This window comes from Molossus molossus, unplaced genomic scaffold (assembly GCF_014108415.1).
Source record: "Molossus molossus isolate mMolMol1 unplaced genomic scaffold, mMolMol1.p scaffold_m16_p_7, whole genome shotgun sequence".
NCBI lineage: Eukaryota > Metazoa > Chordata > Mammalia > Chiroptera > Molossidae > Molossus > Molossus molossus.
Genome location: NW_023425401.1, coordinates 1,113,297 through 1,129,030, shown reverse-complemented (window position 1 = coordinate 1,129,030; position 15,734 = coordinate 1,113,297). Strand labels below are relative to the sequence as shown.

Genomic DNA, 15,734 nt, shown 5'->3' with positions numbered 1-15,734 from the left:
GGCCGACGCTCTAACCGCTGAGCCAAACCGGCCAGGGCTAAAGAGTTTTATTTTTTATGGAATAGAATTAAATGATCTAAAGTAAAGGTCAATTTATTATGAAACATTGTTTACAGCACTTACTTAGATACGTTTTAAAATCATGTTCATAATCTCTGTAGCAACCACCTCTATTAATAATTTGCCACCTTGGCCCTGGCCAGTTTGGCTCAGCGGTTAGAGCGTCAGCCTGCGGTCCGGAGAGACCCGGGTTCGGTTCCCACTAAGGGCACGTACCTCGGTTGCAGTTTGTCCCCGGCCCTGGTTGGTCGTGCGGGTGGCAGCCACTCCATGTGTCCCTTTCACGTCGATGTTTCTCTCTCTCCCTCCCGCTCTATCTGTACAAAAAAATGGAAATATATCCTCGGGTGAGGATAAACATAATAATTTGTCACCTTAAAAATTAATTTACTAAGTAATAAAGCATGTTGTTAACAAAAATACTCAATGTGACATTATATGGTGTTTGGTTTGCCAGCACTGGTCTGCAGCAATGCAGACAGGAACTTGGCTTCCTGCCGTAGTCTTAAAACAGCACCGTTGTAGGAATCTAGCTTCCACGTCAAGTTAAAAGCAAACTGCAGGCTCCTATTTCCAAGCACAGGAAACACCACACACGGTGGCCCACCGGTGTGGCTCCGTGGACTGAGGTCCTGGTTCCACTCCTGGTCGGGGCACCTGCCGGGGCTGGGGACCCAGTGGGGAGGGGGGTGCGCAGGACGCAGCCGATGGATGTTTCCCTTCCTCTTTCTCTAAGAAATCACCTGAAAACACACACAGCGCGGAGGGCGGATCAGGAGGAGGGCGTCACCGGGGGAAGGAGGGACATCGTAACAAACATACATGATAACGATAAACACGCGCTGTTCGCAGGGATAAGCTTGTCCCGAAAGAGCCACGGCGGACACGGTTCCGTTCGGCTCCCGTCCCCGCGCCGTTCCCGGGACTCGGCGGGGCGGGTCGGGGGCAGCGCGGGAAACCCGAGGTCAGCGCCGTCTGGACCGGTCACGGAAACCACGTGACAGCCTCCGCCCGCGCGGCGCTCCAGGGCGGGGCGGGCCCGGCGCGGAGGGGCGCCCCTCGGCCCGGCCCTGGGCCCCCGATCCCGGAAGGTGTTGCATGTCTGAGGTTCCGACAGACCTGGCAGTGGGCCGCGCGTCCCTTAGTCCTCGGAACCGCTTCGCACACCGGGGGGGAGGACGCCGCGTTCCTGGAGCAGGTGCCGGTCGCCCCGGGGGGCGTGTCCCGGGACCCGCCGGCCTCCCGGGGCGGAGCCTGCGCAGGGCGGGGCGGGAGAGCCGGGCGGAACCTACGAGCGCGCGGCAGCGTTTCCGGCCGGACACGGAGGGCGGGACTCCAGTCCGCCGCGGACAGCGCTCCCCGGGGGTGTGTCCGTCATGAAGTTTCGCGCCAAGATCGTGGACGCGGCCTGTCTGAACCACTTCACGCGTGAGCGGGTCGCGGCCGCCCGGGGTGCAGAGAGGAGCGAGGGGAGGGCGGGCCGGCAGGCGGAGGGCGGCGGGCTTCCTGCGGGGACGGCGGGCGGGGCTGAGGGGCTGCGGGGCTGGGGGGGCTGCGCGGGGCTGAGGGGCTGAGGGGCAGCGCGGGGCTGAGGGGCAGCGCGGGGCTGAGGGGCTGGGGGGCTGCGCGGGGCTGCGCGGGGCTGAGGGGCTGCGCGGGGCTGAGGGGCTGAGGGGCAGCGCGGGGCTGAGGGGCTGCGGGGCTGGGGGGCTGCGCGGGGCTGAGGGGCTGCGCGGGGCTGAGGGGCAGCGCGGGGCTGACGGGCTGAGGGGCAGCGCGGGGCTGAGGGGCTGGGGGGCTGCGCGGGGCTGAGGGGCTGAGGGGCAGCGCGGGGCTGAGGGGCTGCGGGGCTGGGGGGCTGCGCGGGGCTGAGGGGCTGAGGGGCAGCGCGGGGCTGAGGGGCTGAGGGGCAGCGCGGGTCTGAGGGGCTGCGGGGCTGGGGGGCAGCGCGGGGCTGAGGGGCTGAGGGGCAGCGCGGGGCTGAGGGGCTGCGGGGCTGGGGGGCTGCGGGGGCTGAGGGGCAGCGCGGGGCTGAGGGGCTGAGGGGCAGCGCGGGGCTGAGGGGCTGCGCGGGGCTGAGGGGCTGAGGGGCTGCGGGGCTGAGGGGCTGCGCGGGGCTGAGGGGCTGCGGGGCTGGGGGGCTGAGGGGCTGCGGGGCTGAGGGGCTGCGCGGGGCTGGGGGCTGCACGGGGCTGAGGGGCTGCGCGGGCTGAGGGGCTGGGGGGCTGCGCGGGGGCTGGGGGGCTCGGAGCGGGCTGCGCGGAGGCTGAGGGGCTGGGGGCTGCGCGGGGCTGGGGGGCTGAGGGGCTGCGCGGGGCTGGGGGGCTGAGGGGCTGCGCGGGCTGAGGGGCTGGGGGGCTGCGCGGGGCTGGGGGGCGGGGGGGCCGGGGCTGAGGGGCTGGGGGGCTGCGCGGGGCTGAGGGGCTGCGCGGGGCTGGGGGGCTGGGGGGCTGCGCGGGGCTGAGGGGCTGGGGGGCTGCGCGGGGCTGAGGGGCTGCGCGGGGCTGAGGGGCTGGGGGGCTGCGCGGGGCTGGGGGGCTGGGGGGCTGCGCGGGGCTGAGGGGCTGGGGGGCTGCGCGGGGCTGAGGGGCTGCGCGGGGCTGGGGGGGCTGGGGGGCTGCGCGGGGCTGAGGGGCTGCGCGGGGCTGAGGGGCTGCGCGGGGCTGAGGGGCTGGGGGGCTGCGCGGGGCTGACGGGCGCGGGGACGGGCCGTGGGCAGCGGCGCACACCCCGGAGGTTGAGCCCCGACCCGGCCCGCGGCCTCCTGGCCCTGCCGAGGTGGTTTCTGGGCGCGGACCTGCTCTCGAGTGGTGCCCGCCGCGCCGGTGGCCGGGTGACCGGGAGGCCGCAGTGACCGCGCTCGCCCCGCAGGCGTCAGCTGCATGGTGGCCAAGCTGGCCCGGGCCTGCACCCTGCGCATCCGCCCGCACAAGCTCAACTTCATCCTGCCCGACACGGCGGCGGGCGGCGGGGTCAGCATGTGGTGCGAGCTGCCGCAGGTGAGCAGAGCCCCCCCCAGTGGGCGCAGGTGAGCAGAGCCCCCGCCCCCCCAGCCCGCCCCCCCAGCTCGCCCCCCCAGCTGCCGCAGGTGAGCAGAGCCCCCGCCCCCCCAGCCCGCCCCCCCAGCTCGCCCCCCCAGCTGCCGCAGGTGAGCAGAGCCCCCGCCCCCCCCAGCCCGCCCCTCCCCAGCTGCCGCAGGTGAGCAGAGCCCCCGCCCCCCCAGCCCGCCCCTCCCCAGCTGCGGCAGGAGCCCCCGCCCCCCCAGCCTGCCCCTCCCCAGCTGCCGCAGGTGAGCAGAGCCCCCGCCCCCCCAGCCCGCCCCTCCCCAGCTGCCGCAGGTGAGCAGAGCCCCCGCCCCCCCAGCCCGCCCCTCCCCAGCTGCGGCAGGAGCCCCCGCCCCCCCAGCCTGCCCCTCCCAGCTGCCGCAGGTGAGCAGAGCCCCCGCCCCCCAGCCCGCCCCCCCCCCAGCTGCCGCAGGTGAGCAGAGCCCCCGCCCCCCCCAGCCCGCCCCTCCCCAGCTGCGGCAGGAGCCCCCGCCCCCCCAGCCTGCCCCTCCCAGCTGCCGCAGGTGAGCAGAGCCCCCGTCCCCCAGCCCGCCCCCCAGCTGCCGCAGGTGAGCAGAGCCCCCGCCCCCCCAGCCCGCCCCCCCCAGCTGCCGCAGGTGAGCAGAGCCCCCGCCCCCCACCCCCCAGCGGGCGCAGGGGACCCCATGGCCCGTGGCCCCGCAGGAGAACTTCTTCAGCGAGTTCCAGATGGAGGGCGTCTCCCAGGAGAACAACGAGATCTACGTGGAGCTCACGACGGAGAATCTCTCTCGAGCCTTGAGAACGGCGCAGAACGCCAGAGCCCTGAAAGTCAAGCTGACCAACAGGCACTTCCCCTGCCTGACCGTCTCCATCGAGCTGGTGAGGGGAGGGCGCCCCGCTGCGTGGGCCCCAGGCCGGCTTTACCGCGGGAAGGGGCCTGGTCGCCCAGTGAAAGGCCAGCTGGAGCAGGCGTCCCGCTGGACCCCGCCTCCCCTCCTGACCCGCCAGACCCGCCCGCGTGGGTTCCGTGAACGAACTGAGAACATCCCCCTGGATCCGGTGTTTCAGCTTTACCGTTTGTCCTCCCGTCCTTCTTTGTTTCCTTCACGATTCTTCTCTCGCAGGTGTCTGTGTCCAGCAGTAGCCGCATGGTGACCCACGACATCCCCATCAAGGTCATCCCCAGGAAGCTGTGGAAGAACCTGCAAGAACCCACAGTCCCAGACTGTGACGTGAGTGACGCACAGCCCTGCTGCTCCACCGCGCGAGGTGGCCTCATGTGAACCCCCGATCTGAGCTACAGTCTGTGCATACGTTGTGTTGGGAGATGATACTCATTTTCAAAGATGCTCCAGGGAGGAAATGTTTGCCTTTGGCTGTTCATGCAAAGTCCCTAAAACAGCGCTGATGTGGCAGGAATGGATGTCCCGCCCAGTCATTGCACCTCAAACTCACCCGCACTAAGGAAGTCCTGTGCCGGACCATCCTTTCTTCAGAACTGCTGGCCTTAGGCACCAGTTTGGGTTTCACAGAAAGTGATTGCTTATCCCTCATCTTGTGATGTCCAGGGTGTGACACCAAGGGGAGAGGCCACTTCAGTCCTGCTGACAGGAATCCCAGAACAACGGGGAGTAACGCTGATGCTGAGGCTCCTTTGCCTCTTGCTCAGATGTATTGGAGGAGCAATGAAGAAAACGGGGTGGAGTTTCAGTCGAGGGCGTGTCTTCACCGCCTGGGGAGCAGCCCTGTCTTGAGCCTTGTCGGGAACCCTGTCTGACACTGGTGCAGGGACTTCCTTGAGATGCTTTTTTGGGTAGAAAGACCTGAGTCCTGGGTGCACCCCCCAGAGGACAGCTGGTTCCCCTGGGCACACACAGGGCCCCTAGCTGGAGGGTGGCAGTCCACAGGGACATGTCTCGGAGGTACCATAGGGAGGCGTGAGTTAGTGAGACTATCTGATTGTTTTGCTTTCCCTATTTTATTTATTTTATTATTTATTTACTTTTTTATCCTTATCCGAGGACATTTTTCCATTTTTTGCTCAGAGTGGAAGGGAGAGAGAGGAAGAGAGATAGAGAAGAGAAACATCAACGTGAAAGGGATACATTGAGTGGCTGCCTCCCGCACGACCCAACCAGGGCCCGGGGACAAACTGCGACCAAGGCACATGCCCTTAGCGGGAACCAAACCCGGGTCTCTCTGGACTGCAGGCCAATGCTCTAACTGCTGAGCCAAACTGGCCAGGGCTTCTTTCCATATTTTAAAAAGAACTTTAGCCAGACAGTTTAAAAACGCAGGATTCCAGAGCTTCTAAGCATACACGCATCCCCAACCTAGGCAGTGAGCACGCACCGGTCAGCCCCTGGGTAGACTAACATTTTCACACTTTGGTTTTTCTCATTGGGCTTCTAGGTGAGTATTTATTTGCCCGTGTTGAAGACTATGAAGAGCGTTGTGGAAAAAATGAAAAATATCAGCAATCACCTCGTAAGTTACAACTTCTTTAGAAAAGAGCTCTGAGTGTCCCTTCAGGCCGTGTGCCTGCCCGAGGCGTGGGCTTCTTGACGCTCAGCACAGGCCCTCACTAGCCTTCCAGGTGTCCGGGAACCTGCCCTGGCGCTCTCCAGCGCCTCCCTGGGGAGAGGGTCTGCATCTGCCCCGATGATGCGCATTTGCACTTCCAGTGTATTAGCTGCGGCGCAACAGTGCTGGCTCCTTTCTTCCGTCAGGACAGAACGTTCTGCTTCGTCTGCTGTTGTGTGCATTTTCTTTTATTTTTTAATCCTCACCCAAGGATATTTTTCCATTTATCTTCAGATAGAGTGGGATGGGGAGAGAGAGCGTGCGAGCTAGTACTCCACCGAAACATCGATGTGAGAGAGGCGCATCGATTGGTTGCTTCCCACACAACCCCAATGAGGGCCAGGGACCGAACCTCAACCAACGTATGCGCCCTTCACCGGACTCGAACCCACTGCTCTTCTGTCCAAAGGCCGACGCTCTAACCACTGAGTCAGACCTGCCAGGGCAGTGTGTACATTGTCTATGAGATGCTGATATCGGCAGAGAGTTGCGTGTCCTGTGAGCCAGGACGAAGCTCCTCCTGGCCAAGCGTCTCGCTCTCCACACTCTCGTGTCTCTTCTGTGCTTCGTGCTGGGCTGCAGCAGGGCAGCGCGGGGCTGCGGTGGGCGTGGGGTGGGTGGTCCTCATCTACAGCAGGTCCTCCTGAACCCTTCCTCCACTCAGCCCAAACACTTCATTCTGTCCTTGACGCTTTTATTTTATTTTATTTTTTTTGTGGCACGTGCCCCTAGCAGGAACCGAACCCAGACTCTCTGGTCTGCAGGCTGACACTCAACCGCTGAGCCAAACTGGCCAGGGCTGTCCTTGACGCTTTTATTTTTTTTTTTTATGAATTTTTATTTATTTTTTTGTTACAGATATTTTACCTTTTTACCCCATTGGCACCCCCCACCCCACCCCCCCCTCCACCCTGTCCCCGGCTTAGTTGTCCATGTCCATTGGTCATGCATACATGCATATAAGTTCTGTGGTTTATCTCTTCCCACCCCCCCCACCCCCCATCCCCTCTTCTGAGGGATGTCAGTCTGTGCCCTACTTGCATGTGTCTGGGTCTACCGTATTCCTCAGACTTTATGTTCATTATATTCCGTATATAAGTGAGATCATGTGGTATTTGTCTTTTTCTGCTTGGCTTCTTTCACTTAGGATAATACTTTCCAGGTCCCTCCATGTCGTCTCAAAGGATAAGAGATCTTTCTTTCTTACCGCTGCATAGTACTCCATTGTGTATATGTACCACAGCTTTTTTATCCATTCGTCTACTGGTGGACACTTGGGCTGTTTCCAGATCTTAGCTATTGTAAATAGTGCTGCTATGAACATGGGGGTACATATATTCTTCCTGATTGGTGTTTCAGGCTTCTTAGGGTATATTCCCAGCAGTAGGATCACTGGGTCAAATGGAAGTTCAATTTTTAATTTTTTGAGGTAGCACCATATTGTTTTCCATAGCGGCTGCACCAGTCTGCATTCCCACCAGCAGTGTACTAGAGTCCCCTTTTCTCCACATCCTCGCCAACACTTGTTGTTTGATGATTTGTTGATTGCGGCCATTCTGACAGGTGTGAGGTGATACCTCATTGTTGTTTTATTTATTTTATTTTATTTTATTTATTTATTTTTTTATCCTCACCCGAGGACATTTTTCCATTTTTTGTACAGATAAAGTGGGAGGGAGAGAGAGGAAGAGATAGAGAGAGAGAGAAACATCGATGTGAAAGGGACACATCGAGTGGCTGCCACCGCACGACCAACCAGGGCCGGGGACAAACTGCAACCGAGCCACGTGCCCTTAGCGGGAACCGAACCCGGGTCTCTCCGGACCGCAGGCCGACGCTCTAACCGCTGAGCCAAACCGGCCAGGGCCATTGTTGTTTTAATTTGTGTCCTTGACGCTTTTAAATCTTTTTTTTTTTTTTTTAATCCTCATCCGAGGACATTTTTCCATTTTTTTATTCAGATAGAGTGGGAGGGAGAGAGAGAGAAACATCGATGTGAAAGGGACACATCGAGTGGCTGCTACCCGCACGACCCAAGCAGAGCTGGGGACAAACTGCAACCCAAGTGCATGCCCTTAGCGGGAACCGAACCCGGGTCTCTTGGGACCGCAGACCGACGCTCTAACCGCTAAGCCAAACCGGCCAGGGCGTCCTTGACGCTTTTAAAAACCACTGTCCTGATGAAGCAAAAACGTTTGATTTCCACCCTCTGCAACCCTCATCACTGTCCTGCGGCCACACCCTCCCTGCAGGACCTCCTGGACGCTTGTCCTTCCCACAGCGCCAGTTCCTTCCTGGTTCTGTCTCGCTGTCTTACCCTGAAAGCACTTGGCCTTGTCACCATAGCTCCCAGACCTTCTCGCGCTGCTGGGCAGCTTTCAGACCCTCCTCCTCTGAGTGCTCAGCGCTACATGAGTTACCTCTAGTGTCTCAGACCCCTGCTGACCTGCCAGCTTCCTGGGAGGGGACACTGTTTGTGTCCCAGATGCTGCTGTGGGACTGCAACCCGGTGGTGTTAACCTGTTGTCCCATGTCCGGGAATGGAATTCAACTTGCAGAGATCTTTGGAATTGCAAAGTTTTCTGAAGCCGAGAAAGTGTTTATGGGCCATTTCATCTTCACAGTTGTACTCACTTAAGAGTAAGTTTCTTCCAAGGCATAGCGTAGTCTCAGTTCATTGGCTTTTGGTGAGTCAGTGGGAACCGCTCCGACATCAGTGCTCCAGTGCTTGGTCTGTCTTGCTGTTTGTCCATTGTCAAGTTAGACGCGTCCTCGGGGGATGCCCTGGGGGCCTTGGGAGAGCTGTAGAGCCCTGGAGAGGCAGGGCAATCGCCTGAGGACGATTGTTTGTTCTTTCTGTGCAGCGGATGAGTCAGCGGAGGAGCCTGGGGAGAGGCCCACAGCACCCTGTGGCCTCCTCTGTGGGACTTCGGGGCCCAGCCCATTCCCTTGTCCCCTCCCTTGTAATCCTAGGGTGCCGTCCTCTTCAGCAGGACTTCTCTCGACGTTTCTTCTCCTGTCAAGGAGCCAGGCCTCCCAGGTCCCACCCACCAGCCTCCTGGCAGAGCCCAGTTCCACCTGTTTGCAGGTGTCCCTGTGGAGTTCTCCACTCTGAGGGCTCTTCCCTGTGGGGTTTCTGAGATCCCGGTCCTCCAGCCTGTCTCCTCTGCTGTGATGCCGTCCGTGCCGGTCTCTATGCTGTCAGGACTGTCCTACGGGTTTGTGGGGCTCCCTCGGCACCTGTGAAGGCAGCTGATGTCTGGGTGTTTTAAATATTTTTTTGCTTTCCTTTTGTTATTTAAAACTGTGTGAGCCCTGGCCGGTTTGCTCAGCAGTTAGAGTGTTGGCCTGCGGTCTAGAGAGACCGGGGTTCGGTTCCTGCTAAGGGCACGTACCTCAGTTGCAGGTGGTCCCCGGCCGGGTCTGGTTGGGTCATGCGGGTGGCAGCCACTCGATGTGTCCCTTTCACGTCGATGTTTCTCTCTCTCCCTCTCTCTCCCTCCCACTCTATCTGAACAAAAACTGGAAAAATGTCCTCGAATGAGGATAAAAAAACAAACAAACAAAAAAACTGTGTGAAAGCCCTGGCCAGTTTGGCTCAGCAGTTAGAGCGTTGGCCCGTGGACCAGAGAGTCCGGGGTTTGGTTCCCGCTAAGGGCATGTACCTTGGTTGCAGTTCATCCCCCGCCTCGATTGGGGTTGTGTGGGTGGCAACTTGTCAATGTGTCTCTCTCACATCAATGTTTCTCTCTCTTTCTCCCTCTCTCCCTGCCGTTCTATCTGAAGATAAATGCAAAAAAGGAAAAGGTCCTTGGGTGAGGATAAAACTGTGTGAAATACTGCATTTTCAGATCATCGAAGCAAACCTAAACGGAGACTTGAACTTGAAAATAGAATCTGAACTAGTGTGTGTCACAACTCATTTCAAAGATCTTGGAAATCCCCCATCAGGTACGTTTCTGGTGTGTTGTGTTTTGCTTCTGAAAAATTGTTTCATACCTTACTGAGGCCTCTAAATAATGAGAAGAGTTAAAATGTGGGTGATGCTTGGGGAGAAAACAGACAACAGGCTGGCTCACCTGCGGCTGCAGTGGGTGCGGTGTGAGAAGGTGGGCCTCCCGGGCAGAGGAGCCTGCACTGGAACAGAAGGGTGGCCCAGGGTCGGGACCTGGGGCCGAGGCCAGTGATCTCCCAGGGCCCTGCCAGCCTTAAGTCCCTGTTTCTGCTGCTAAAAGATGGCAGGTTCTCACCTGAAGTGCAGCCAGAAAGGTAGATGACATTTCTTATTTTCACCTACTTTGGTCTCTTTAACACTTACAAAATTAGGTTAGCAAATTAGACTTTTCTCACGTGATCGATTGTCTCATACAAGGGATAAGGAGCCTCGGGGAACAAGGGCGGTTGACGCAATTGGAGCCTGTGGGGCAGTCACAGAGTGGGGGCGGGGGGCGGTGGGCAGAGGGAGTGAGGCCGAGGACCTGGGAAAGTGATGTGAAACCCTTTTAGTCACTTGTGTGTCCCAAACAGATGCACCAGGCCCCTGCCACTTTCAGAACTGACATGTCGCTCGGGGGCGCTTGGGCACATTTCAGTGTTGCTGCGAGGCTGGGACATCCCTGTGGGGGGGTGCTGTGCAGCAGGTGAGGTCCACGTGGGCAAGGCTTTGATGGCAGCTGAGCGAGACGACTCACTCTGGTCTCACTCACCTTGTTTTAATGAACCACAAGGGGGTCTCACTTTGATGCTTTCCAGAGTGGGAAGTTTTTCCTTTTGTTCTGGAATGAGGCCTTGTGTTAACTAGACGGAAGAGGATTAACTTAGCATTAAATAGACGAAGACTACTGACGTGGCGTTAACTAGACGAAGAGTACTGATGTGGTCTTAACTAGACAAGTATTAATGTGGTATTAACTAGAAAGAGTACTAATGTGGCATTAACTAGACAGAAGTGGACTAATGTGGTATGAACTAGATGAAGAGTACTAAGGTGGCATTAACTAGACAAAGAGTACTAACATGGCGTTAACTAGACGGAAGTGGACTAACGTGGTGCTAACTAGACGAAGAGTACTAACGTGGCATTAAGTAGACGGAAGTGGACTAACGTGGTGTTAACTAGACGGAAGTGGACTAAGGTGGCATTAACTAGACGGAAGTGGACTAACGTTGCGTTAACTAGACAGACGCGGACTGAGGGGTGCCATCTCCTTTGACCTAAGGGGAGGTTGGGTTGCATCTCAGCCCTGCAGTGGAGAGCCCTGGAGGTGGCGTAGTATTCCCGAGTCAGGGCTTGGTAACTTGCTCAATGAATGACCATGTCACCGACTCCAGCATGCTGGCGTCAGGGCGACGCAACCGGCTTATTGCAGCAAACAGTCATTGGGCTGCCTCTTGATCCCTTTCACCCCCAACGATGTGCCTGTTGCTTTAGCCTCTGAAGGTGTGTCCCAGGACAGGAGCCCGGCAGAGATGGCGGAGGTGCACGTAGACATCCGGAAGTTCCTGCAGTTTCTTGCTGGACAGCAAGTGAACCCCACCAAGGGTGTCTGCAGTGAGTTGCACTTGGAGTGTTTCCACATTCCACATGCTGTGTCAGCTGTCGTCTCCTAGGCATTATGTGGTCTTGTAAACACGTGGCAGCTCGGTCAGGTGGCCTCTGGTTGTCCAGGCCGGCCGATGTTCAGGTTTTCCCAGGCCAGAGGCATCGGAGCTGGTCTGCGCCTGGAGAGGCCAAGGGAGAGTGTGTTGACGGTCCCGTCCTCTCTTCACCGGACCTGATGTCCCGGAGCCCAGCTACTACCTGGCTGGGACCCACGATGCCCTCGTTTCCTTCCCGTGTCTCAACCTGCTGTCTGTCCTCTCCCTCTCCCCTTGGCCTCAGCACCGCACTCAGCAGCCGCACCTGAGGAAGGGCTGACTCGCCCCTCTTGCTGCTGAGCTCTCAGCCCTGAAAGGAAGCTCGCCTTGGGCGGAAGTGCCCCTGTGACAGCTGCCGCGGGCTCTAGGCCCCAGCGAGCAGAGCTGAGACAGGGAGCCCAGGAGTGGGCCTCGTAATCAGCACTCTGTAGAGAAGGGATGGAAATTCTAGATGGTTGTGTCAAGGATCAGCCCTTTAGCATGAGAGGCTGGAGGAGGGACCACAGGCGGAGCAGCCTGGGTGGGTGATGGCTGGAGGAGGGACCACAGGCGGGAGCAGCCTGGGTGGGTGATGGCTGGAGGAGGGACCACAGGCGGGAGCAGCCTGGGTGGGTGATGGCTGGAGGAGGGACCGCAAGGAGCAGCCTGGGTGCAGTGGGCGGCCTGGGTGGGTGATGGGGGGTCTCTGTCCCCTGTGCTGCATCCGCAGAGGCTTTGGCCTGGACTCTGGCATGTTGTGGGGCTGAGAGGCAGGGCCTCCACAGAGGGCAAGAGTGTTCTGTCACTGTGCATCCTCGCTGCCCGCCTCCTTCTGGCCCCTGCAGTCCCTCCGGGGCGGCTGCCCCTCCCTGCCCCAGGTCCGTGGTCAGGTCCTGGCTGCTCTTCGACCACCCCTCTCTGGGCGCCCACCTGCTTTGTGCCTCTGTGTGGGATTTGCCTTCCCCTGGCAGTGCCCAACCTTGACTTCGCAAACCACCCCCGGGGGCTGGGCGCACCAGGAGCAGGCGGCACCTTCATGGCCCAGGACTCGGGGGGGGGACCCGTGTGCGGGGCTCCACGGGAACGGTGTCTTCTGTCCACAGATGTGGTGAGTCACAAGATGGTTCACTTCGATTTGCTGCACGAGGACGTGTCCCTGCAGTACTTCATCCCAGCCTTGTCGTAGCGCCGCAGATCGCGGAGGAGCCCAGGTGACGGCCCGGACCGGCAGGGGGTGCGGTCCTCGTCTGTCCTCACCCGGCATGAATCCACATGTTCCCCCTTTCTCCCTCTATCATATTCTAACTAGAAATTGAATTAATGAAACAGTTGGATAAACAGGTTACTTTGTTTTACTTCTGTGTTCTCATGTCTGATTTGTTTTGCTCTGAAGATGCTGAAAGAGCATTTATTTGTCAGACTTCAGACAGCATTTTGTGTTGACGCTGTCACGACCCCCTACCTGCCATGCTGACATGCACTCCCCAGGCACCGTCTGCAGCTCGGCTGCTGTGGCCATCACTCTGGCAGGACAGCCCTGGAGCACTCCCCTTGCCCTGTGCTCTGTCTTCCTCGTTCTGGGGCCCAGGAAGGCGGGGATGGCCCTTCTGCCCCCCAGGTTGCTCAGAACCTCTCCGGCTCGAGCTGCAGTGTGGGACCTCGTGATGCCCATGAAGCTCTGCAGCTGCCCCAGGGTCCTCCTGAGACCAGGGTGGGCCCAGGTCACGCTTCTCTCCCGTGCGTGGGACCTGTCCTTCGGAAGGAGCACCTGTGTGTCTGACGAGGAACAAGCCTTCCCGGTCAGTGTGTCTGCGCCGCAGCTGCTCAGGGCTAGTGGACCTGCTTCCTCGTCCTGAGGCCCAACTGCCACTTTCCCTGGAGCAACTGTCTCGCCTGTCGGGCAGTGGACAGCCCCATGTTATCTTCATGTCTCATTACAAATTGAGAAATAAGGCAGTTGCTTAGAATAAGAGGAAGAAATGGGATGTGAGCAAAAGTGAAAAATTCTTTCATGGCTTTCCCTCTGATTTGCTGAAACCAGTGTACTTGAGTGACTGCTCTGGGAGTAATGCTAGTGCAGGTGGGACAGGAGGTTCGTGAACCAGCGCTTACACTCGGCGTCGTGCCCGTCGAAGCCTCTCCCTCTCTTCCACTCGCAGCCAGGTAGTCCCACTCCACGGGGGGGCCTCTGCCCGGACATGGCTGACGAGCTCAGACTCTGCTAGAGAGAATGGGCCAGTGGTTTGCCGTCTGGGGATTCGGTTACTTTTGAACGTTTGGATGAGAGTCTTGACTGTATAATGAGGGTAATGTGCTGCTTCCTAACCGGAGTTAACCATGCGAGAGTCTCAGGCCGGCACGACACGGAATCCCTTTGTGTTCCCTCCAAGAGCCCACACGCGCAGCCCTCGCCGCTGCCGTGCCACCCTGAGGACACCAGGCCGCCCAGCTGGGACAGCTCCGCCTCCGAGGCCTGCCACCAGGTCCCAGTTCAGGGACCTACCCAGGCCATACAGCCAGTGGCTGGGATGGGGTTAGAAGCCAGAATGCTGACTGCTTTATCCCCCATTCCCGCTCTGTGGCTAAGTGGCCGGGATCATGAATGATACATTTCAAAGGAAGCATTCACTGATCATTTTGCAAACGTGGAAAGAGCATCTTAATTTCAAACCTGCTGCAGTGAAGTAGGTTTCCATGAAGTTTTAGTCATAAAACCAGCTATAATTCCCCTCAGCTCTGTGTACCGTTGACTGAAGTAACACCGATCTTAAAACGGCTTGAGACTTGCTCTCCGTTGTGTGTCCATAGGGTCTGTTTCTGCTTCTCGCGGGACTCGCTGGCGCACGTGCGGGCCTCTGCCTGGGCTCGAATGGCTGGCTCCTCCCCCCACAGACCAGGGAGACGCACAGCCCTGCCCAACGGAGCAGCACCCAAAGGACCTGGCAGTTTAGTCCCTTTTTAGATGAATGGATATAATTAGAAAACTAACCAATTTCAAGACAAACATCTCGGAGAGTGGTGTTTTCTTTACAACAGCACTGCAGACCTGCTGTCACCGACTGCGCAGGGCCAGACCCCAGGCCCAGGCCCTCACTCCCGGGCCGTCCTGTGCAGGCAGGGAGTGTAAGGGCCTCCATCAGCAGCTCGGGCTGACATCCAAGCACCTGGTCACCCTCCCTGCGGGGACGCCGCTCCTGGGGTCCTGGGCTGGACGCTGGCGCTGCACAGGCAGTGAAGGTGTTCATGGCGTTCGTGTTCTTGGTGGATGCTGCCAAGTGGGCAGAGCATCGTTCAGATGACACGCAGGCTAGTGGGGTCGAGGGAGCTTGAGCATCTTTGGTTTCACAGCCTCTCAGTGCAGTCACTGACCCAGGAGGTGGAGTCACCTGTGACCCCTGTCCCCGAGGCTCTGTGGACGTCACTGTTGAGTTGCTCTCTGTGTGCTCTGTGCACACCCCCCCACACAGCACACACTGTGTGACTCACACCACATGCTTGAGCTGACCCAGACACAAGATTCCCTCTGTTGAATAATGTTTTTATTCACTGGCTTTAGGGGAAAGTGCTCCCAAGAAAAGGATGAAGGATAAAGCCAGGCTGGCAGCGGGTGAGCGGGCCGAGGTGGCCCCCGGGGTGAGGGCCGCACTGTCCACATCGCAGTGGAGGAGGGCAAGTGCGGCGGGGTCACGGCGACTCCTCTCCGGCTGCGCGGTTGAGAGAGCAGCATGCTCACCAGGCCCTTCCGTGCCCTGTGTCCCTCACTGCAACCACTGCAGGTGTCTTTGCAGAGCGAGGGCCGAGGGGCCGGAGGGCGTAGTTAGGGACCCGAAGTCGTCCCCCCACTCCCGGTGACCAAAGGATCAAACGCCTCCGGGGCCACCTGTCAGTGTTTGCACACCAAGCTCTGGTATTTCACTGTGTTCTGAAGCCAGCGGGGGAGGGAGGGAGGGAGAGACACACACACACACACACACACACACACACACACTCTCTACACCGTGTGCCGACTCAGCAGTCAGGAGCTGTGCCAGACGAGGTGGCCGCTCTCAGTCCCAGGGGCAGCAGATTTGCGTTTCCTCCAGCTTGGACTATGGCTTTCGGTGTCCCTGATGGACAGCACCAGCTGTGTCACCAGGCCCCCAGGAGGGCGAGCAGGTCGCTGCAGTGCAGCTGCTGTTGGGCCTCCGGGGGGGGTCACATCAGCACCATTCAGGACACTTTGATCTGTGGGAGGGGGCGGGGAGACTGGCTGTGGGAGGATGTTTCTCAGGGGACTCACAGTGGGTGTTTGTCCACAGGTGCTAACAGGAGGAGGAGGCTGCCCTGTTGTGGGAGGATGTTTCTCGGGACTCACAGTGGGTGCTTGTCCACAGGTGCTAACAGGAGGAAGCGGCTGCCCCACTGCCCCAGGAGCAGTCATTTAAAGGCTCTCCCCGCACGCTTTGGCCC

The 15,734-nt window shown here is 59.2% G+C and overlaps 1 protein-coding gene across 1 annotated transcript; it reads left to right on the top strand.

Annotated features, from left to right (window-relative positions):
• The first annotated feature begins 1,416 nt into the window (after nucleotides 1-1,416).
• On the top strand, nucleotides 1,417-15,717 carry HUS1 (HUS1 checkpoint clamp component). Its single transcript, XM_036247316.1, has 9 exons — nucleotides 1,417-1,488; nucleotides 2,932-3,059; nucleotides 3,789-3,965; nucleotides 4,211-4,318; nucleotides 5,499-5,573; nucleotides 9,521-9,620; nucleotides 11,101-11,220; nucleotides 12,389-12,496; nucleotides 15,659-15,717. Exons 1-8 carry the CDS (start codon nucleotides 1,437-1,439, stop codon nucleotides 12,469-12,471), a joined length of 843 nt encoding a protein of 280 aa, XP_036103209.1. The 5' UTR covers nucleotides 1,417-1,436; the 3' UTR covers nucleotides 12,472-12,496; nucleotides 15,659-15,717.
• Nucleotides 15,718-15,734: the final 17 nt, after the last annotated feature.